General features: G+C 39.7%; 1 protein-coding gene and 1 long non-coding RNA gene across 2 annotated transcripts in view; both read right to left on the reverse strand.

The window, feature by feature from the left end:
- LOC111858611 (uncharacterized) overlaps positions 1–25022 on the reverse strand; it is a 38243-nt gene that overhangs the window by 1343 nt on the left and 11878 nt on the right. The window contains exons 12-16 of the mRNA XM_072714921.1: positions 4398–4433; positions 3728–3763; positions 3544–3576; positions 2189–2252; positions 194–268 (exon numbers count right to left, since the gene is read on the reverse strand). Of these exons, the coding sequence (XP_072571022.1) occupies positions 220–268; positions 2189–2252; positions 3544–3576; positions 3728–3763; positions 4398–4433 (218 nt within the window). The 3' untranslated portion in view covers positions 194–219. The remainder of the gene's footprint in view (positions 1–193; positions 269–2188; positions 2253–3543; positions 3577–3727; positions 3764–4397; positions 4434–25022) is intronic.
- LOC140592251 (uncharacterized) lies at positions 19490–25004 on the reverse strand. The gene is made up of 3 exons (XR_011992549.1): positions 23242–25004; positions 22431–22467; positions 19490–20513 (listed from the first exon to the last, which is right to left on the reverse strand). It is a non-coding gene; the product is annotated as an uncharacterized lncRNA (long non-coding RNA).

Raw genomic sequence — 25022 nt, forward strand, 5'->3', positions numbered from 1 at the left:
GACTCCATATTGGTGCAATCACTACAAAGTCCAATAGACAAGGAAATGCACAATTCGGCTTTGAAAGACTTGTTAAATTAGAGAACATTTGATTGCTGAAAAAAAAGAAGGAACGTTACAAAACTAAGAGCTCTGCGGGGGTGGAGGATCAAAGGGAGGCATATTCAAGGAGACAGTTCAAATCTGCAGATACCTTGAGCAAGAATCTGAGAACAAACCCTAATAAGTTGTCACAGCCTTGAGGTCTTCCTCTCTGGTGTAGTAATCACTGCACAGCATGTTCAGATAGGGGAAATACAGTCAGTTCTGTCAATGCTCTGTCCTTTGCGCTTATATTAAAACTAAACACAGCCATGTTAAAAGCAGCAAAACACTGAGGCTGGCAGGAAAAAAGGAGGAGGAAATGAATCAAGGCTTATTTAAATCTGCATGGTAGAGCAGAGCACCTGCCAAAACTGTGAGAGTGGTGACTGAGTTAGCATAGTTTAATTTATTTAGTATTTACATTTAATGCCTTCAATTAATGTTTGTGCTTAAGCATGTTACACCAATGGTGTGAGATGCATTTGGTCGGAAAAAATTTCACATGCCAAAAAGAGCGCTTTGTTCTCCGGTAGGGCAAATAAACAAACATCCAATTTTGAAACTAATATTCATAAAATTTTACAACTTTAGGACAATGAAGAGAGGCTTTTGTAACTAGCTTGTGGATGATTCCATGTTCTGGGGAGAGTTTTTTAAACCACAGTATCACTGTCCTTATCATGGCCAAACACCGGAGAACACTGCATTGAAATGCCCCCTCCCAGACCACCCCTGTCCCCAGGCAGACACAGAAAGCTGCAAGAAAATGCTGAAATGCCAGCGGTACAGCAGGGCATAGAGCAGGAGAGAGAGACAGAAAAGCCTTGGAATAATACCCAGAATAAGTTTAAATCTTCAAAATTCACACTCTGTGTCACAAAGCCAGCCCACGTTTTTACTAGCCTGCAAAACCACTTAGGTCTAATTCTACTGATATCTGAATGTATTATCAAGAAACCGAAAAATTAAATCTCACAAAATCTATTACTGTAACTTGCATGGAACATAATCACCAAAAAAATGCTGATCAGCCATAGCATACTTAAGTCATCTTTATACATAATCTGTCTGAAACCAGGATCGAGGAGACATTCCAGCCTCCAGAGAAATACAAACCCACAAGTTTAAATATCTAATAGACATTTTTACTGTCATAGGAAACAAAAGTTAGCAAACTTTGCAATTCTAATTGTTGATCTTTTTCAAGATTACCTAGTATATGTAAGAGAGTCTAAAGTTCATCATCGCTTTTCTATTGTGAGCGTCGCATGTTCTCTCTAAGCCAATCAATCTCTCTCGTGTTTGCTGTTGAAACTCATAGGCAGTGTGGTGCGTTTGTGAGAAATTAACCAAAACGAGTAAGGAGGAGAAAAGCAAATAAGAAATGGATACCAAAAGACATTCTCCTTTCACTGTAAGGAAATATTTTAGATTCCACAGAGATGATACTGGGCAAAAACAATTGATTTGTTGCCATTGCTTTGCGTCTGTTGACACAACTCGAGGCAACACCTCCAACTTATCTATAACAGACTCTAATGGAAGATAAGATCTCCTTGGCTATAGGTCATTTTAAATTATCAACATATTTCTTGTTTTATTAATATCACAATACTTATCGGAAAAGTTTTGTGATGTGAATTTTCTTCCAATATGCTGCAGCCCTAAGATTTAGCGACCGCCGTACATTTGGTGGCAGTCATTTAACATCGGATTCCTGAAGCTGTGACCCCAGAACTGTCATGTAACCTCATGTGACTTTCATACAAATTAACCTGACCAATAAGATTAGACCAGGGGCCGTTGGGTATGTGGGTTTAGTTAGATTAGATTTCAGCCAGTCAGTGCTCAAGCAGAGTCCTCACATCTGGGTTTGAATAGCTGATTTAAAGGTTATCCCAAAAACCTGCATACACTACGGCCCTTTGCGGGTAAAACTACCCGTGGGTTAGACAATATGCACAGAAACCAGAGGAGTTCTGCAATACAGCTGAAGAGTAATTAGATTGAGGTCACTGGGAAACAGACAATGGAGGACAGAGCCACACAGAACCAGAAAGAGGCAGCCACTCAAAGGTCAAAGGTCAAAACAAGGTTCTCTTACCCCTTTTTCTTGCGGGAGAAGTAGACCCAACAACAACAAAGACCAACAGCAACAGCAATAAGAACTGTGAGGAATAAAGACATTAATGCATGTGGTGTTTTCATCTGACTTTCCTTTAAAAAGTTTAACTTATAAGCCATCATATTTTATAAGATTATTGCTTGGCTGTTGTAGGTAAACAGTTTTCCAGGGAACTGCAAACAAAATTCCTTTCTACTGAAATACATAGGAAACACCGTGAATTAAACTAGCTGTGTCTACGAGATGATGACTAAGGGAGCTCCAGGGTTTGGGAATATTTTTTTTCAAACAATTATGCACAGGTTTAGGATCGGGGACTTTTGCTTTGAGGGAAAAGGACACATAAATCACAATCACAATTATAAACTTAAAGGGTGGGGGGGGGGGGGGAGGCAGTACGAATTACACACAAACACGTGTAAATACATACAGTGGTACCTTGGAACACAAACTTAATTCATTACAGAAGGCTGGTCGAGTTGTGATTTGGTCGAGGTCCAAGTCAAATTTCCCAATAAGAATTAATGTAAATTAATTTAATCTGAATTTAAAAACTAATGATAAACAGCACTGGCAATCAATATAAAACCAATACACATATGAAAAAGCAGACAGACAGACAAAAGCGATAAATTTGAAATAAATAATAATCCCACACTCTGAAGCGAGAGCAGACACACGTGCGCCACCTTCAAGTCTTGCTATAGTGTGCAAGCTAAAGTGTGGTTCCCCATTCTATGGGGGCATTACCTTCTTAAGTTCTACAGTTACTCTCACTACTTTCCTCCTTGGCTTGCTGCCATTACTGCTCACTGTATCACTAAATGTACTGCAGATAAAGCGAGAGGAACTGCGAGATTGAGAGCGATTCATAGGGTATCAGCAGCCCAGTTGGTCTGTTCGCCTTTGTTTCAGCCCATCAGACATGCATCTTGATCCATACAAGTTATAGCAGGTCTGTTTTGTTGTGTTCCAAATTTTCGGTCAAGTTGCGGTTAAACTTTTCTCGACTGACCCGAGGTCCGTATTGGTGGAGTTGAACGCATCTCGGTCCATACAAGTTTTAGCAGGAACGGTCGAGTTCCAAGATTTCGGTCAAGGTACAAGTAAAAAAAAAAATATTTCAACAGACCCGTTCGATGTCCTAGCTGATCAAGTTAAGAGGCGTTCGAGTTCCAAGGTACTACTGTATTTATAAAGACAGTCCCTTAGTTACTGAACTGTTTATCACATCAGTCATTTGTAAAGATACTGAGGAAACAAAATTAAGTAGATGTAAACAGCAGTAAGAAGTATGAGGTGTTGAAAAGATACTGAAATCATAAAAGACTCACCAGCAACAACTGTCACAATGATTTCCCAGTGAGCTGAAATAAGAAACAAAGCATCACCAATACAAAAAGCACAGTATGTTTTATGTGTACTACTCAATTTCAGACAAACAAAACTGAGCAGTCTAAGGAACTGAGCCATGGCAAATTTCTTCAAACTGCATGTATCATAGATACTGAAACTTACTTTCATGCTTTTTGGCGTCCCGGTCTTCATCTGGATCTGAACAAAAGAATAAAACAAGAAAAGCACTTGAAATGCTTTGCATTTTAGCCGAGTGGCATTTAATACATCCTCGCACCAATCAGATTTTCTCCAGACATTAAGGGTGTCTAAGATTTCACTCACAAGAAGCCAGTAGTCAGAGAATAGCAAAGCAAAGTAAAAGAAAAAATGCAGGAGAGATATGAAAATCTCCACCAGTCACATTAAAACATAACCACTCAAAAAAAACAAAGTCTGCCTGACTGCGAGGTGCTCAGGACCTGCATGCATCAGATACACGTTTACAGAGGCCAGTGACTCTGCCGACTGGTACAAAAAGGGTTCTTGGCTCATCCTCAAAATCTTAGTGAGACTCCAAGGTACAGAACAGAAAACCAGAATAAAGAGCATAACAGAGCAGCAGAAGAGTTGCCATGAGCTCTCACACATCCCAGATCCGGGTTCAGTAAGCATTTCCTAAATTAGTCTGATTATCATCATTACGCTGGCAAATCCTAGTCTAACATAAAAATACAAGATTCCACAAAGGTATCGTCCTGATGATCAGAGGCTCCTCAAAACAGGCACATGTCTTTACAGAATGTTTAGCTATTTGTTGGAATAAAATGTAAAGTTTTATTTTTAAAAGTACCTTTTGTCGGACCAGCAGTTGGAAAGAGAGGCGTCACTGTAAAAGCAGAAAGAAGAATCTAAGACACAAATACATAATGTGTCATCTGGCAGCTGCCCTAACCAGCATACCAAACAACACAGACGCAGCCATCCCTATTTCCACTCATTACTTATATACACACACACACACACACACACACACACAAATACACACACTACATATTTATCTCTATATAATATTAATATTTTTAAACTAGTAAATACAGATGAAAAATGTATCCCAAAAAAAAATCTTTGATTACATACTGTTCCACCTCATTTGTACACCTTCTTTTAAGCATTTTTGGGGCAATTTCAGTTCAATTTGAATACCTTCCAAGGGAGTGAATTAAACAGGACCACAGACACAGAATCTCGCCCCTCACTCAGTAACTTTCACATTCATGAGGATCATCCAGCCCTAACCCTCATGAGTGTAAAGAGGTTATCCAGTCACAACTTCCCATTATAAGCCAGACCTTGCTTTGCTGCTATGGGACGGCATGGATAAACCTAAATAATACAGACATGTCCTGTAAAGTGTGATTAAAACATTAAACTATGGGGGACAATGTACACCATGTAACGTTAATACTATGTGTTTTTATACGTATTTATTAATAATTGCGCTGTGCCCATTCACCGCTGGGCTATTGAGTGTGAAGTGTACAAACACTGAAATATATTACAAGTATTGAAAGATATTACAGCCAGAAAACTACATTTTCTGGAATATTTCAGTATTGATCTTAATATCCCCACATACATCAGCAAGCACGAATACCAGGGAGGTATACCAGAAAGTGGGTTTGGGTTTAAACCTTAACTGTCACCACAGTAAAGTTAACTTTACATTCAACAAAAGACAACAAGCAATACCCCTCGGTTTTCCAGATTTCTTTATGGGCAAATTTTAATTAATATTTCAATGTTTGTGTGTGCACTTCACATTCAATAGTCTAACAGTCTTGTTTACAGGTACCTGCAGTGAATGGTAATAGCGCAAGCTAAAACCTTGGGTTCCTTTAAATCACAGCTAGATAAACTCTGAGCTATTACTTGAGTTTTCCCCAAACAAGCTTGATGGGCTGAATGGCCTCCTCTCGTTTGCAAATTCATTACATTCTTAATGCTTAAAGGTCACTTAATTGGACATGTCTGTATCATTTAGGTCATACTTATTAGTCCTTTAATTCTATGTTTTGCACTTTAAACAGACACAGTACAGTCATTATTAGTAACGTAAAACTATTTCAAAAAATATTTTCCCACCCTGACCTCTTAAGGGCTCTGTACAAATGTGACGTTGTTGTAATGAAATACTAAAAAGAATGATTCCGTGTTGCATTTTTTCCCCCCACAGGTATCTGAATATATTCAAATGAATTGCAACTGAACCTGATTTTTGAATAAAGTGACACCCCTAGTCCACCCCCACCCTGAGTTCTCAGGCCCCATGCCCCCTCATCTCTAGTCGTGCTCCGATTCTTGGATCATTGGCAAAGAGGGAAATAAACACCTACCTGGATTACAGGTTGGCCCGTGTGACCAGCCTTCTACTGTACATGTCATTTCTGGCCTGCCGTCCATTTCATAGCCATTGTTGCACGCAAATGTGACAAAATAGTCTAATTTATAAGGTGGCGGGGCTCCAGCAATCCGGTGGCCATTGGGAACCTTAGGAGTTTCACAAATGATACCTGAGAGTTTGATATGGAGTTTAAAAACATTTGGTGGGTTAGAAATATTTTTACAAACACTGCAGCAAAACACATTTCAGATTAAAAAGAATTCAATGAAAAATAACATCAGCCATGTAAATAGTTTACACACTGCAGAACACAAACAGTAGGGAGCTATATAATATCACACCTTTGCTGCATGCCGGAGCTTGTGGTTCATATTCCCCAGTTGCATTACACATTATATTCATTTTCCCAAAAAGCGTGTAGCCAGCATTGCATTCGTATTGAATGATATCCCGATACTGTGGGAATTCACTGTGGGGTTTTGATACAATCTTTCCATTCGGGATTTCAGGAGGCTCTTCACACTGTACCACTAATTGAATGAAGACAGACATTTTAGTAATCTTACAATTTTGGCACACATTTTTTAAAATACTTAATTGTGTTCATCTTTACATAAAAGCAATGGAGAGCATTTCATTCTTAATTTATAAAACTAGGAGTTTTAAAAACAATATTAACAAACGTCCTTTACCTTCACATGTAGGAATTCTTCCAGTCCAGCCTTTATCAAGACACTGTCTATAATCCTGACCTAGAATCTCGTAGCTTGAAAAGATGAACAAGACAATTCAAAGAGATGTATGCATCACACTTTCGTCTTGCATTTTCAGACCATGTTTACTCATGTATCCTCATACTGCATCCTGAAACAACACGTGACCAAACCAAGGCCCACACTGTGCACTGGCATTTCATCATTTACATTTACATCATGTGTGCTGTAGAAAGGCAGACTATAGGATTTATCAGTGTTGACAGCAGCGTATCAAACCTCTACAGAAGCACATTAACATGAACAGGCACTAATAAATAACAAAAAGAATATTAATTATTCCTATTATCATTAATACTCATGTATGTCCGGAATACTCACCCTTCATTACAAAATGCTTTGATTACGGCACCAAATTCAATCCCATTAGTAAAATCAAATCTCCCGTTCTGCACCTCCCCAGGTGAACCACAGGATTTTTCTGGAATAAAACCATGAAATAAAACACCATTTCCACTAAGAGGCATGTCCATAAAGCAGAGTTAACTTCAGCTACAGGAAGAAATAAATTACTTTTGCATTTCAGGGTTACTTCGGTCCATTTTCCTTCGTTGCAGGAGATGTCTGGCTGGCCACTATCCCGCACATAACCAACACTGCACTGAAAGGTAGCAGTTGACCCCTCAGGGAAATCATTCTTAAGAAGGGCTTCCCCAGCCAAGACCATATCTGCACTGGATTCAGGTCTAGGGCAACTTGCTGTCAAAAGCGGTGGGAAAAGTCAGAAAATCAACCGTCATCATTCACATTAAACTTAACTAACATTGCAAGTACAGTAGGTTCTAAAAATGACATTTAAAATCAGGACAACTAAGCCTCTGTATTATTAATTACACCTTTGATTACCAAGCACTAAACAATTACACAGGTTTACTACTATTCTGAAGGACTGAAATGCAGTGTCTGGGGAAGCTAAAACATCAACACACATATAGAAGCAACACCTAGATTCATGTCATTTTATTTGGGAAATAAAAAGAGAGAATTCACCTCATTCAGTAGCAGACTGGTTATTTCCGTGTCAACACAACAGCGAATGAGAATAATTAACTGCTAGGATTCATCAAAATGTCCATAAGGGACCGTGCTTTACTATACCTGCAAAGCTATTTTACCCACGAAGGGAGTGATACAGTAGGCAGCTGAGTTGCCACCGGGGTACCTCTGCAGACGCGTGTCGGCCTTACCGTGTACCAAAGCGGGAATGCCGAGGCTCAGCTGCAGGCAGAAGAGGAGCCAGCGGGGCCAGCTCTTCGCCGCCAGGGCGGGACCACCAGTAACTCCCCCGGTCATAGCTGAAGCGATGCTGATCGAAAAAGGCGATTAACACGAAAGATGTGGGTCTCCTCCCTTTCAAACAGATCTTGTCATAAAATGAAGCGTCGGACCTGAAGTTACACACTGGGCGATCAACACCGCCTCCCCCCGACGGTAGTTAGCCGACAAGATAATGCCAGCGACATGCCCTTATACTTAAACATATAAACCGAAAGTCTCAAACCCTCGACATACCACCATTTAGTTAACTCGCTAGCTGGTTAATTCAGCTGACTAGGTGGGGCAGATACATGACAGCAGGTGCCGCGTTAAACCGAGCGAACCGAATTAGCTTAACTGAAACATCGCCACTGTTCAGTCTCCGTCCTCACCCAAAATATTATCACTCTGTCCGGAATCTTTCTTCGGGCTCCGATGTCTGCAACTGTTCAGTTTAATTTGGTTCACCGCTTTTTCCTCTTACTCCTCTGTAGGTTTTTTTTTAACAGTTAATCGTGTTTACCCGGAAAAACACAACTAGATCTTAGCGACGTCGGTGGGTGCGCCGGAAATGACGGAATCATGTGTCATGGTGGTAATGTACAGACGGTCGCCCACGACGGCTCATCATCTGAATGATGCGATTGTTCTTGGGGTTTCGTTATGGTCAGAATGCAATTATACAAACACAAAGGCACAAAACCATTCAGATAACATCCATAGCATGAACAATATCCAAACACAATGAGAACACAAAACAAAAAAGATCAAACAAAAACATTACAGGTCTTCTATCAAATTAAAGTCCTCAGCCTGCTGTAAGAGCCAATTGTTGCAGTTTTTTTCTCCGTTGTACATAAATGCTCCAAAAAAGGAGAGCAGTTCTTAATAGAAAACAGGAAAAAATTGAGAGTTCTTAAAATTCTACATTTGTGCGTGAAAAATTTCCCTAATAGCAAAATGCAGTTAGTAACAAGATTCACAGAACCATAAGTGTGGGAGCTTGTGTATTCGACTGGTCTTCGGCAATGGAACATGATGTAAAACGTAAAAATTCTGAGGTGTGTGACGTCACAACCAACCTCCTGGAATACGCTGTCATTGTGTGTTGTTGCTTTATAATATTTTAGCAGATTTGGAATGAGATTCTTTTTTCCCGAGAGACAAACAAACAAGAAACATTAACTAGTCAAGCCACATTAAAAGCTTTATAATATTTATTATAAATTATTATATTCATAGCGATATTCTTTTTTCGAAAGCCAAACAAATCACAAACAAACAAGACACTAACAAGTTTGGTAAAAATCTGATATTGCATACCAGCATAGCCTACTGTTTACGGTCATGATATGGTATTCTCTAAATCAACCGTGTGCAATTACATTTATAACTATTAATACATTTAACAAAATAAACATTTTTAAATATTTATAAAATAGAATTGCAGTTGACTGTGTAAGCCACCATGTTGAAACGACGACACGGGAATCTTGTACAACAAAATTCTCTCCGAAATTATGTCTTTTGGAAAAGGGGCGTGTTTCTGACATGAAGTAACGTTTTCAACACATTTTCATGACGGTTTGAAGGTTTGATGTAATTAACAGGGAATCCAAAAACTTACCTCTCATTTCTGAATATTAGAACAATTGAAGCCGCAGTTGAAGCGGTTCAACATTGGCTGGACTCTCAGCCCTGCCTCCCTCATTGTCAGACAATGATTGACTACATGCAGAGATGGACAAAAATACATCAAAATGTATTTTGATACAAAATACAACATATTCTAATTGGAAGGGTATCAAAGTAAACTACAAAATACAGCAACCATGCAATGAATCAAAATAAATTACAGTATATTGCATTTTAAGAATACATTTTCTGGAGCACAGGGGATGACTCGGGATCTCGGGAAGGCACCCAGAACAGTGTGCCAGTCCATCAGCGGCCACACACACACACGCACACTTACACACAAACTCATCTATCATGGACAATGTAGGAATGTCAATACACCTAATTCCATGTCTTTGTGCTGTGCAAGGAAATCGAAGCATGTTATCCCCTCTGAATCTTTGGCTAAAAAATCATCCAGACAGTCTCTGATTCATTGCCTAAATTTAGGGAAAATGGAACAACAGGATAACTTGACTGCGTGACAGTGCTGGTCAAAACCAATGTGGAGCCTGACCCCCTTGCATTGGGGTGGGGAGTGCTGGCGGTTAAGCTTGCTTGGGGGGGGGACTCACCCTCTGGGTTACAGCAGTGCTGGTCAGAGGCTATGTGGAGCTCTAGACAAGCTTCACCGCCCAGTTTAATTGTGAAGTCGGTGTCCCCTCAGAAGATGGTGCCCTAGGTGGCCACTTATGTACCCTAAAGGGTTAACCAGCATTGGTTGCATGCAGGGTAATAAGAGATTTTACACCTCTGCCCAGGCATATTACCTGTGGTGAAGTTAGTTGCTCTTAACCCTACAACAAAAAAGGCACCGTTTGAAGAAATAAAGTGACTCCAGCTGTTCAATGATGACAACAGATATTTCGTGGTTCACAGTAATGTTTTCCATAGGCGTTTTCCTATTCTAGAGATTTAAAAAAGCATATTTTTTTCCAATAAAAGCAATTTTCTGTTCCCTCCCTCGGCGGTTAAAGATTCACTGATTCCTTTAGCTGTAAAACCACTTAAATGCTTCCAACAGCTTGTTAGAATAAATGAAAAAAATGCATACTGTAGTCTCCCACAACCGAGGGTGGGGTCGCAAATCCCGCCTCTACAATCCAATTGTTACTAGTCAGAATTTTAATTTCGGATATCCGAAAGGATACCACCTGCACATATAATTGTGGATAGGCCTATCTGAAATTAAAAGTCCAATAGACATGAATGGCAAAAGTGACGTAATTTCATCTAGTTAGAATGACGATGTAGATAACTGAAATTACAATTGTGGATAGGAAGAATGCCATTGTGTATATCTGAAATGCTCTTTTTGACTAGTAAGAATGCAATTTTGACTAGGAGAAAAGCTATCTAAAATGTAGCCTACTTATGGATAGGAGTGTGACGTACGTGATTAGATGTTAAAACGGCTTGCCATATGAGACGGAAGGAGATCACTGTCAACACGATATCTCCCTTAATGCGTGTTTGCTCTCGGCATTTTCATTAAAGCAAGTAAGATGTTTTTTGTTTAAGTAATATTACTGAATATGCATTTTTTTGTCTTCTAAAGTTGGTATTTTCACATTGGTTAATCTAAGATAGCAAGCTATAGCCTCACTACTGGGGTAGCAGAAATGTGTTTATCTGTTCTGGTTAAACTAATGTTACGTACAGAGTATCTTTTAAACTAAGACAAAAGTAAACAGCATGAATTATAAGTCACAATGCTGGATAAGGCTGCAACTGTGTGCTGTGCCCTGACAAACCAATGCCCAACTATAGTTTAAGTTTGGAAACATTTGCAAGTAGCCTATACAGTTTCTAACGTTTTACGTGATGTCTGGAAGAATCTGTATAAACACATTGTATAATGAGCCTGTATTCTGCTTGCCACTTATATTTTATTTTAAATATGACCAATAAAGTTACGTCCAATGACATTTTTCCTTTCTTAAACACCTAAATGACTAGTGTGTTTTGGTAATGCTTATTACTGATTACATAAAACATTACATTTTTGTGGAGAAAAAAAAACAGTAAATATGAAATATCAACTTTGTTAACCAAATGAGAAGCTTGACAGATTTTAGCTAACACTTTCACTTAAATTCACTTTTAAAAGTTTTTGTTATCCAGAGATGATCAATTGGAGGCAAAAATGTCGCGTCGGAATTCCATTATTTTGCTGTGAGGTCGTACGGATCTATATTATTGACTATTGACAATTTAGTCAAATACCGATCCCAGGCATCCTTCGTAAGTTTTTCTCTGTACGGTATCTTCTTATTCTTGTTTTTCTTCTCCGTTCTTAGTATTGTTTACATCCGCGATACACTCACAATGGCGAATGGGGGCCTGTCAGACAGTGCAGAGACTGCAGACACGCACTGCGATCGTCAGAGAGAGCGAGCGTGTTGCTTGTGTTTGACTGGCATCCCATTCAGGGCGCCCTCCAGTGGCGTAGCCAGGAATTTACTCTGTGTGTGCTATTAGAAAACAACGTGTGCAAGAATTCAAGCACAATAATGTGCGCCTATAATAACATGACTTTAATTTTGTAAAGGCCAAACCTATGACCAGTGTTACATTCAGTGGCGACTGCTCTAAGACTACAAGGGAAGCTCCGCTTCCTCTAATATGTCAGAAAATAAAGACTGTACTCATATATGCACTGTCGTATTTATATTGGTTGTAATAAAAATGCGCTAGAACGCGTTCAACTTCATGACGAGCTCGTTCAGAATCAGCTATTTATTGTAGATTGTTTGACGCGATTTTCTTCTCATACATTTCCGTGCAGCACAGTGCATCAAAACATGAAGCGAAGCTTCACTGGACCTCACGAGGCTGAAGTTGACTCCTCATTCGCAGCTCCTTATTTGGATTTTCCGGTCCACCTTAAGTGCTGCGCAGCGATTGCGTTTGTAGGAGGACCTATTTAGCGAGGCTTACCTTCAGAACTTCATTTGGCTTTCGATTCATATTAACCTAGACACGTACTTAAACAAGCTGTCTTCATAATTAAAGCTTATACATTTAATTAATTTATGATTTATGGAGACAGCTTGTTTAGTCCAGGTTTATTAAGATTTATTTGAATCAACTTGTTAACTTCAGTGCTTGAACAATTGAACAACTTCAGTGCTTGAATACATTTTGTAAATCATAATATGCATATTAAATTATTAATATTATTTGTGTTTATACGATTTAGTTTGATGGAAACTTATTTCTTATAATTGAATTGTATAAGCTGAAAAAATGACCCAAATACTTCTTTCTGTGTATAGGGAGTGGATGTAACGAATTAGAACTACTCACATTACTGGCATTAAGCAGTGTTTCAGATACTTGCATTTTAAGTATATTTTTAAGTTGCAGTTTAACCTGTTTGAGTAATGTAAGTAATCTGCTTCAATGTTTTAAATACTAATGTCTTAAATAAAATAGTATAATGTTATAATGGTACAATTGAATACTCAAATAAAATCTGGAAACCTGGCTTCTCATTCACCCCTTTGTGCGCTATAGTATGACATGCCTTGTTTCCATCTGATTTTTAAAGTATTAAATCAGGCCCCGTTTACACTGTCTGTTAAATGCGACCTAATTCCGATTTTTTGCTCATATGTGACACAGATCGGATCTGTTCTGTGACAGTGTAAATGGGAAAAAAACGCATGCATTCGGATATTTCGAGATCGGTTTCAGGCCTCATTCATATGTGGAAATAAATCAGATATGGGCCAATGCGACTGTAATGTAAACAGGCAGATCGGATTTTCTGAGGCATTGCGTTCTGTACGTCATTAAACTGCGTACGTGAAGCGTACGTGAAAAGTACGTGGGAAGTACGTGTGGAGGCGTAACATTCAAGAAACACACGAAACATGGAGGAGGAAAGTGTAGGGGAGTGGTCGGCGCCTGAAATAGCCTACCTTCTCACCCTGTGGGGAGAAGAATCCGTTCAGGATAAAATTAAAGGTTCCTACAGAAACAAATCTGTTTTCGAGGATATTTCGGCTGCAATGATGGCCCTTTTCCTCCTCCTTCGCCTCAAAATCGTGATGTTGTTCGGCGAACTTCGCATACATCGCAAAGCTATCATAAAACAAATTTCGCGTTCGTCCGTCTTGGCTACGGTGTCGTGCAAAAACCCCCGTTGAGCATGCGTGAAATTATAGCAAGTGTAAACACACGAATCGGATATGGGTCACAATTAAAAAGACCGTGTAAACAGACGGTCCAAAAAATCGGATATAGGCAACAAATCGGAATTAGGCATCAAGACCTGCAGTGTAAACCGGGCCTCAGTCTGGGCCAGGATAATATGTCACTCATGGGCATAAATCCCGGGGGGGACGGAGGGGACATGTCCCCCCCTATCCGAGGGTTGTCCCCAACAAAAAATTATATATAAAAAAAAAATCGCACTATCTATTGTGAAAAATATATGTATGTATACCTAAAATAATTCTGTAAGTAGAAAAAAAAAACAAACGCAAAAAATGCATTTAGAAACAGTTGAGTTCCCCCTCCCCTTCCTCACAGTGGTTTGGCCAACTGCCTGCTTTCCCAGTTCATCTCACCTACTCTACACACTCGAGTCAGGTTTGTGGCTGCGGCTCAATTAATGTTGAACTCCAGTAAGTAGGGTATATTATTCACTTTAAATAAAGCGATTCTCTTTAATGTAGTTGATGCAGACTCATTCATAAATTATTTGCGGCAAAAATGCTGATTACCGATTTAATTTTCCATGAATCTGCTATATTAGTGATTAAAATATTACTTATCTACATTAACGTTAGCTTGTTTACAATAGCTTGTTGCATAGTGCACTGCAACTAACATGCCAAAGCCGTTTCCCATGCATTGTTTTATTTGTGACGACTTGGCATAATGTTAACTTAACATTAACGGCCACAATTAGCATATTGTTTAGCTGTGCATTTACTAAATGAGCACTCTGGTACGTCCGAACTGACCCCACTGTATTTTTTTGTATAATCAATTTCTATTATGCATTTAAACAGTCATGTTTAAATTTTATTGTATGTTTATGGCTTGACTGTAAACAACATTAACAAACAATGCAATAAATAGTTTTAAAGAAAAATCTGCTTTGTCATTGAACCTGAGAAAAACTTTGAAAATAACCATAATGACGCAGTCTCCATGCTACAATAATAATGATAGAAGCAAAGTTTTTCATTTTTGGGACATAACTGTATAAGTACAATTTGACTGTATTATTTGTGTCCCCTTGCTCATGAGAAATTTTATATTTATTGTCCCCCCCTACTGTTAAATGAAATTTACACCCATTATGTCACTTGTTCTATTTCTAGAAGTTGATATTTGCCTGATTGGACATATTTCCGGTTAAGCTGTATGGGCAGGGTCTTCACATTCAGGTGCCAAAACATAAAGAAACAGTAAAAAAAAAAACAGTCTTCATAAACCGCCTGATTGATGTGAAGTCCCTGCCTGGCTGTCAGGAGCTGGCATTCAGGGGGCACGATGACAGTAATGAATCAGGAAATAAGGGGAATTACAGGGAATTTACAGAAACAGTAGCTAAATATGACTGTCTTGGCCACACAATTTCAGTCATCAGCTGTGTTTTCTGGTATGTCTCACTCAATCCAAAATGACGATCTCTGCTCTTGCAGCCACTGTTTCTGATAATTTCAAAAGTGAAATTCAGACTGCTCCTTTTTTTGCAAGGCAACTGACATATCTTGCCATGCCCAACTGTCTGTCATTGTTAGATATGTGGATACTGCAGGTAAAACTCAGGAGCGCTTCACTGGATATTTGGATGTGTCTGGGGGTCAAGATGCTCAGTCTGTGTTTGAAGTTTTAAACGAGAACATGCAGGGCTACAGTTTTAGAGAAAAACTTGTGGCACAAACCAAGGAAGGGGCTGCTGTGTTTCTCTACATCTCTCAATGGCCTACAGGCCAAAGTTAGAGTAATTGCCCCCCCCCCCCAGTGTGATGTTTGTGCATTGCTATACACACAGACTGAACCTGGTGTTGTCCCAGGGTGCTAAATGCTTGCCTGAATCAAGAACATTTTTTGCATCTCTCTCTGGGTTTACCACAAAAAGTATGTATTTTCTTGAGTCTGCGGGGTCTTCTAGATTGCATATAAACATCCTTTTCGATGGAATTTCACATCACGGATAGTGAGCACTGTACTAAACAATTACAGTCAGGACCATAAATATTTGGACACTGACACAAGTTTCACTATTTTACCTGTTTACTGAAATATATTCCAATTGAAGTTATACAATGGGCATGGACATAAAGTGCAGACTCTCAGATTTCATTTCAGGGTGTCCACATTCAAATTGGATAAAGGGTTTAGGAGTTTCAGCTCGTTAACATGTTCCACCCTCTTTTTAAAGGGGCCAAAAGTAATTGGACAATTAACTTAAAAGCTATTTCATGGACAGGTGTGGGCAATTCCTTCATTCTTTCATTATCAATTAAGCAGATAAAAGGCCTGGAGTTGATTTGAGGCATCTTGTTTGCATTTGGAAGATTGAGGCATGAACATACAACATGAGGTCAAAGAAACTCAGTATGTAGGTGAAACAGGCCATCCTGAGGCTGCGACAACAGAAAAAAACAATTCGAGAAATTGCCACAACATTAGGAGTGGCAAAATCCACAGTTTGCTACATCCTAAAAAAGAAAGAAAACATTGGTGAACTCAGCAACGCAAAAAGGCCTGGACGTCCATGGACGACAACAGTGGTGGATGATCGCAGAATCATTTCCATGGTGAAGAGAAACCCCTTCGTAACAGCCAACCAAGTGAACAACACTGTCCAGGAGGTAGGCGTATCAATATCCAAGTCTACCATAAAGAGAAGACTGCATGAAAGCAAATACAGAGGGTTCACTGCAAGATGCAAGTCACTCATAAGCCTTAGGAATAGAAAGGCTAGATAGGACTTTGCAAAAGAAAACATCTAAAAAAGCCAACACAGTTCTGGAACAGCATTCTTTGGACAGATGAAACCAAGATCAACCTGTATCAGAATGAAGGAAAGGAAAAAGTATGGAGAAGGGCTGGAACAGCTTATGATCCAAAGAACACTGCATCATCTGTAAAACATGGTGGAGGCAGTGTGACGGCTTGGGCGTGCATGGCTGCCAGTGGCTGCCAGTGGCACTGGGTCTTTAGTGTTTCTTGATGATGTGACACAGGATGGAAGCAGCCAAATGAATGCTGAGGTGTTCAGAGACATCATGTCTGCTCACATCCAGCCAAATTGATTGGGCGGTGTTTCATAATACGGATGGACAATGACCCAAAACACACAGCCAAAGCAACCCAGGACTTTATTACAGCAAAGAGGTGGAATATTCTCGAATGGCCAAGTCAGTCACATGATCTCAACCCCATTGAGCATGCATTTCACTTGCTAAAGACTAAAGTACAGATAGAAAGACCCTCAAACAAACAGCAACTGAAAGTTGCTGCAGTAAAGGCCTGGCAGAGCATTAAAAAGGAGGAAACCCAGCGTTTGGTCATGTCCATGAACTCAAGACTTCAGGCAGTCATTACAATTAGAATTGAACATTTTATTTGCAGTTAAATTAATTTGTCCAATTACTTATGAGCCCCTGAAAGGAGGGGATTGTGTAAATTATTTCAGTTCCTCACATTTTTATGCAATGTTTTTGTTCTACCCATTGAATTAAAGCTGAAAGTCTGCACTTCAACTGCATCTGACTTGTTTGTTTTAAAATTTACTGTGGTAATGTACAGAACTTAAAAATTGAAAAACTGTGTCTCTGTCCAAATATTTATGGTCCTGACTGTATGATGGCCTCCTGCAGACTTAACCAGGATGGGAGCATGGATGATGACACATTAGATGCTGCCAAAAGGTTCATAATGGAACTGGAGGATTTTGAGTTTGTGTTCATATTGTAAACATATGAACAAATCTTCTCTGAGACAGATGATGTCTTTGATATTGTCCAACAAAGGGCTATGGATGTTCTTTACTGCAAAAAAAAGAATTGAGTCTCTCCTTGCTTTTGCCAAGGAGAAGAGGTCAGAGGAGGCTTATCAAGCAGTTTATGCAAAAGCAGCAAATTTCACATCAGACCCTTTGAGATGAACCTATGAGAAAGTGCCGTCTGTCACAATTGCAGCCAGAGTGTTCTCCCGATTCAGGAGAGAGCCCTATTACTGCCATTGATTTTATCCAACATGCGATCCATCAAAAATATAAATGGATGACTTTAGGCTTTTAACACAAACCTCAGCATTTTTTTTTACTGAGACATGGTGTGATTAGTCGGTTCCTGATCAGGCAGTAACTCTCCCTGGCTTTTCTGTCTTCAGTGTCGGCCGGCCAGTCAAACCGTTGTTCAAATTGAAAGGTGGGGGTATTTATCTCATGGTCTGTTAGCACTGCTGTAACAATCCAAGAACCCTTCGTCGTTTTTGTTTTCCGGATCTTGAATTCATCGGCTTGAAATGCAGACCATAATACCTCCTGAGAGAATTCTCTTCAATTATATTAGTCGGCATGTATGTTTCACCACAAGCTATTGGTGAACTCTCACAACGCACTTCCTCTAAAGAATTACAGAATACTGAGATCATAGCCTAATTAAGAGCTGGAATGAGATCACAAGAGAGGGCAAGATGGCATGGTTGAGTTTTGAACATATCAATGATTTGCTCAATGTCCAGGCTATCAATCAACTCCGTTCAAATGACACCAGGCAGAGGTTATTCAGTCTTGCAGTGAGCAATGATGTCCTGCTATACGATTTAATCCTACTTACTACTGAAAGCAAGCGTTCGACTGAGCAGCTGGTGACAGGCGATGTGACAAACCCTAGAAGTAGGCTGTAGGCAGTCATATTCATCTTTGTGACATGAATCTATGACTTCATTCAATCCATTAGTGACCGGTGGGGATCCCCCATCTACTTACCATGGTAACAGTTGCACACATATAGTTAATACTGCATCTTTAATGCAGACTCTGTGTTGTGCACTTGGGGACTGAAGGACGTCTATGTCGCCAAACGAGTGTGATGCTGGTAGCAAGGAAGCTGCAGTCCCCGTCACGCCTTATGAATCATTCTAAACCGACTGCGATATTTCATAAGCTGTCTATCATTTCCTGGGTTTGGCTCCAGCCTCACCACTGCACTGCACTGGATAGTCAGTGACTAAAACGTAAGTAACACTAGTAACGGGACAATTGCATCTGTTCTGCTGATAGTTCTTCAGTTACATAAAGGGTTTTGAAAAACACCACTCTGTTTGTTCTCAAATACAATTAAAGATAAAACTTTAGAGACACCAATTAGCAGAACTGCATGGTACAATTGCTGTCATTAGCCTAACTACAGTTTAGGGTTTTAAACTAAAAACAAGTTGTGTGATTTCTTAAATTTCTGAACCAGCGATTTGAATCACAACTTTGTTTTAAACTAAAACTAAACCCAAATGCCGTCCCTTCAGAAACCACAAACGGACAAGAGGTCACTTTTTCTACAATAAATACATCCCCAAATCAGATATTATTTTATTTTTCACAACATACTTTGTTGTGAAAGGCGCTATATAAAAATAAATTCAATTGAACTTTACCCATTTAATACTTTTCTGTCATTGTATTTGTCTCCAAAGTACTGTCCTTAACAAGATAGAATTCTTATAGAGAGGTGTGTCGCTGGTCAATGTCACTTTTCCATGTGACAGCTGATAAAATAGGTGAACAAGCAGAGTGAGTTGTGTTTGGTGATTGCCCATTTTTGTCAGAGTATTGATAAATCAATAATAAATCAACTCATATCTTGACAGTGGATCTTTATTTCAAGACCCTAAACAATCTGAGGTATTAACATAGGAGATAAGGCTAATCTCTTTAAGTAGCCAACAATTGTTCTTCTGCAAGCTTATAAAGCTACTTAGCTATCTACATAGCAGGTAATAAAACACAGAGGAATGTTTGTGTTTACCATCAAGGCAGGCTCTCAGCGAAACAGCATCACCATAAAACAGCAACTCAATTTCTTTTTGAGTCACATACATTTTTGGAATATTTTGAATTCTAGTAAATCAAGTTGTTTTCATTTTCATCTGTAACAAGTGCATTAAAACTTTCAGCTTTACATAAAATGCAACACAGTGAAATGGCATAAGATACTCAGAACACAGTGCTGATTAAATGTACAGTAAGGTGCAAGTATAAAAACATTGTGAACAAATGTTAGCGTTGATGGTTCCTTTGGTCTCAGGCAGTGAGAATGTCACCTCAGCCTAACAAAATAGGAGGAGTATTAAAGCCAAAATAGGCTGCCACTGGTATATAAATTCAAAGGGAATCTGACCCCTTTTCACAGTTCAGCTGTGCATTTCAGCTTGGTATCGTTTCACACATTGCATTTGTCCTTCCATTACAGCTTCCTCCATGCAAAAACATGTCACAACCGCCCTTCCGACGAAACTTGTCACGCTTTCTCAGACAGAAAATATATATATATTTTTACACAACCTCACTTCTTTACCCAGATTGAATAGTGAGGTGCAAAAATAAATACCATTATTTAAACTAAAGATTTAAGACTGAAAGGCAAATATTCATATAGCTATGTACATAATGAATACTCCATCTCTCTCACACACTGCATCACCGTTTTAGGGCACAGAAGATATTTCCCATTCAAAACTAATGACATAAACAGCCATGGAGGAAAAAAAAAAAGTAACAACCACAAATTAATTTCTGACCAAAGACGGCGGGTTGAAAAAGATGATTCTTTCTTGAGAAATGGGTCGATGCTAAGAACGAACGGCAGACTGATAATCCCTCGTGCTGGAAGAGGAGAGAGATCACAAGGCTTTGTAAGACTTCATAAGAATGTGTGCAGGAGGAGCACGACACTAAAGAGATGACAGAGGTCTGCTGATACCTTGAGCAAGAATCTGAGAACAAACCCTAAGATATGTCCATAACCTGCAGCTCTTCCTCTCTGGTGTGGTAATCACTGCACAGCATGTTCAGATAGGGGAAATACAGTCAGTTCTGTCAATGCTCTGTCCTGCCCACTTATATTACAACGAAACACAGCCGTGTTAAAAGCCGCAAGATGACAAAGCTTGCAAGGAAAAGGAAGCCGTAGGGAATTAATCAAGGCCTCTTAAAGTCTGCACTGTCTGGCGGAGCACATGGGAGACCGGTCACTGGCTTAGCTGCCCTTCCTCCACACTGACACCAGTGATCATCATTTACCTTTTATGAAATGTAAGGTTTTACATGACTCTCAAGACTACTTTTGTCACCGTGCAAGTAAGGAGCAAATTACACAGTCCTTACAGTTGGCAGAGACTCCAGTTTCCTCTGTACACAAATATTGGCACAATCTGCGTCTTGTTGAACTTTGAGGTTTCCTGGTTTCTTTTCATTTCCACAGCTCTGAGGGGACCAGCCTCCAGATGCTGACTATGCCTAAAATTGTTGTTCTTCGCCCATATATATAATACTCTCAGTTTTCTAACACTTCAGGCCGTCTGGCCTGGTAAACATGCCAAAGATTTCACCCCCCCCCCCATCAGTCCAATGTAAGAAAATGCAAAAATGCGTAAACAAAGCCCCCTTTCGCAAAGTGCTGCAAGCTTGAAAACAGGAACAGCCGCAGGACCAAAGGATCACAGAAGTCACACTATTATTAACCTCACCGTAAACAACATGCCTCATTTATGCATTTGTTTCTTTTCCTCAGTGTTTACTTTGGTCTAAAGAAGACCCACTACTGTAAGCTAACTATCCATCACCAGCTTAAATCAGGCACAATTTGTCTGAAAACAGCACCTTGGAAACTCTACAGCCTCCGCATTTTGGAATCACACACAAACCTTTGTTTAAAAATTTCCAAAGGTCCAACTTCTAGTTGTGCAAATCCTAAAAGTAAAACTAGTGGAAAAGAAGGCACATATCTTAAAGTTCACCCAAGACCTTTAATCTCCCTCAAAACTTTACCAAGGGAAATCCTCCAATAGTTTATTTCATAACCGTGTCTCAGCTAGCCAGTCAGCAGTCCAGTGGCGCTTTTCCACTGCCACCAAGAACCGGGCCGTAACTCGAACTGGAGCTTTTCCACCACAAAGTATGTGAGCTGTACCCGAGCCGTGACTGCACTGACAGGGCCTGGCTGATTAGCAGGGCCGAGAGCGTGACCAAACTGAGCTGGTTACATCACCACCACCATCTGTTTGGTCGCATGGAGATACCGGTGTTTTGCGCAAGGAAAAGGTGTATATTCTATATATTATTCATTTTTAGTAGTATTGCACATTGTGATGCATTCAGGAAACACAGAATTGGAAAATTTCCAACCACCTGCTTTAAAAAGCAATATAGAACAGCTGAACTGAACGGATTGCACACAGTAAATCTTAGTAAATCACAATGTTCACCGTGTGAACAGTAAATAAGCGTCTCCGGTTATACATCACTGTCGCTCTCCAAACCCGGCACTGACCCTTCTGCAGTGGAAAACCGAAGCGAACTGGAACCGCACTCTAATGTCTGTTTGCGGTACGGCTCGGGGTACGGCTCAGTACCTGTATGCCAGTGGAAAAACCACAGAGGTTGCTTTTCAGCAGAAAGACAGGAAGAAAGTGAGTGTAGAAAATGGATGGATGGAGGGTTTTCTGCTGGGAGACCGAGCAGAAATAAAGGACAATGCAGTGAAGCAGAAAAATATTAAAACATTAAAATAAGCCCACTCACCCAGTTTTCTTTTTGTGTATTCCATATAACACACATCCTAAGATAGGAAGAAAGAAAACAAATGAGATTTCCTTGAAAATTCACATGAAGCTACAGAAATGTATAAAACTGCTCAAGTAAATTATCTGTTAATTTCATCAAAGCACTATTTTTTCTGGCTATGTTGTCAGAGTTGGATATAGATATATAAAACAAACACACACACACACACATTATATATATATATATATAAAGCCTGCACAGTGAGCAATGTTAATATCAATATTTCATGTCATGCAAATGCAACAGTCACACTGCAAGGTCTGCGATAGTCAGCTGGGTTGAGACCATGAATAACACTGGACAAAAAATTCTCAAAATGTTTCCTTCAAAAAAAAAAACAAAAAAAAAAAACATGGGGATTGCAGATTTGCTTTATCATGTAGGAATTTGGAAAAACATTAAAATAACCTTTACTGATTACAATATGTTTAATTGCATAATGATCCTGACAGCAGATTTCCATTTGTACTCAGCATCTGATGCCTCCCATGTCAGTGGCTGAGTCAGGCAGCACTGATGGGTTCCAGTTGCGCTGATACCGGTTTTCCCAGTGAAACCTTTCACTATGTTTGTCACTTACTGCACCAAGATCATCCATTGTTATGGATCATGTACACAACCCAAAGTCATAAATAACTCCCTAAATGTGCAGTGCAGTAAACGAGGTTGTCAGCCTACTTAAACGAGTTTGTTAAATGTTCCCAAATGCAGAATATATACATAAGTACATGTATACACACACAAACAGTTATTGTTAAGCTTCACTTACCTCCTATGGCAGTCAGAACAGCAAGAACAGCAACACCAATAACGAGACCGATAACAGCAGAATTGCTGTTGCCTGAAAGAGAAGAGAGAGTATTACCAGTCTCCAATTTCCACTAGGACTGAAACACTATTGAAACACTGATGTATATGTACAAAAAAGTAGTAGTTTACAGTACTCTGGCAAATTATATATTTTATATAAAGAAAAAAAACCAAAGTAAATCCTTTTTTCATTCATCTGATCATAGTACATTATACACTCAGTGGCCACTTTATTAGATACAGCTTGCTAGTATGATATGATAGTATCACGCAGTTCCTGCAGATTTGTCCACTTCCCCTTCATGATGTAGATCTCCTGTTCCACCACATCCCATAGGTAGCCTACTGGATTGAGATCTGGTGACTGCAGAGGCCATCGGAGTACAGTGAACGCACTGTCATGTTCAAGAAACCAGTCTGAGATATGAGCTTTGTGACATGGTGCGTTATCCTGCAAGAAGTAGCCATTAGAAGCTAGGTATTCTGTGGTCATAAAGGGATGGATAGTCAGCTATAATACTCAGGCAGGCTGTGGTATTTAAACAATGCTCAACTGGTACTACGGGATCCAAGGTGAGCAAGAAGTATCCACCACACTATGAACCACCATAACCAGCCTGAACTGCTGATGCAAGGCAGGATGGATCCATGCTTGGATGATGTTCACGCCAAACCCTGACCCTACTATCTGAATGTCACAGCAGGCTCCCAGCGTGGTCTTATGCTGCTGTAGCTCATCTGCTACAAGGTTTCATGTGTTGTACATTCAAAGATGCTCCTCTGCATAGCTTGGTTGTAACGAGCGGTTATTTGAGTTACTGTTGGCTTTCTATCAGCCTGAACCAGGCTGGCAATTCATCTCTGACCTTAACCATCAACAAGGCATTTTTGCCCGGATGTTTTTTCTTTCTCTGTAACCCTCTTTTCTCTGTAAATCCCAGAGAAGATTGTGTGTCAAAAATCACAGTAGATCAGCAGTTTCTGAAATACTCACCTGCCCATCTGGCACCAAGAATCATGCCACTTTCAAAATCACTTAAATGACCTTTCTTCCCATTCTGTTGTTTGATGTGAACGTTAACTGAAGCTGCTGGCCTGTATCTCCATGATTTTAAACATTTTGCTGCTGACATATGCCAGGCTGATTAGATATGTGCTTAAACAGTTGAACAGATGAAGTGGTCAGTGAGACTATTTGAAGCTAGACCTGGTGTATCAAACCAGCTTTCACTGGAAGTCATGTAAAACTGTAATCATGACAAGTTAGTAAAGCAGTTGAACTTTGGTCACTATGTGATTTAACAAAAACAAAAATCACACAGCAAGCTAAGTAAAAGATGCATCCCTTTCATGGCAGTCTTCATAACATATGTGTGCACATCCATGTAATAACCGGCTTGCAGCGGGATCACATTCAACAAATGCTACAGTATTTTTTGATTGGCTGGTAGGTAACTCTAATTTAACTGGGACAGCTATGAACTCGGCGGAAAACAACTCCGTACATCTGCGTACTGTCCTTTAATTCTACATAACAGGACACCCTGATGGGCGTTATTTCTTACTTCTCAGTGTGAGAAACACAAAGTGTGGTGTGTGAGTGTGTGAACTGGTCAAAATGCCTGTATCTCACGGCCAATGTGTGAGCATCCACACCCAAAAAGCTCTCAGGCTCCATGCCCCCTCGTCTCTATTCGTGCTCCGATTCTCAGATCATCGGCAAAGAGGAAAATAAACACC

This window comes from Paramormyrops kingsleyae, chromosome 8 (genome assembly GCF_048594095.1).
Source record: "Paramormyrops kingsleyae isolate MSU_618 chromosome 8, PKINGS_0.4, whole genome shotgun sequence".
Taxonomy (NCBI): Eukaryota; Metazoa; Chordata; class Actinopteri; order Osteoglossiformes; family Mormyridae; genus Paramormyrops; species Paramormyrops kingsleyae.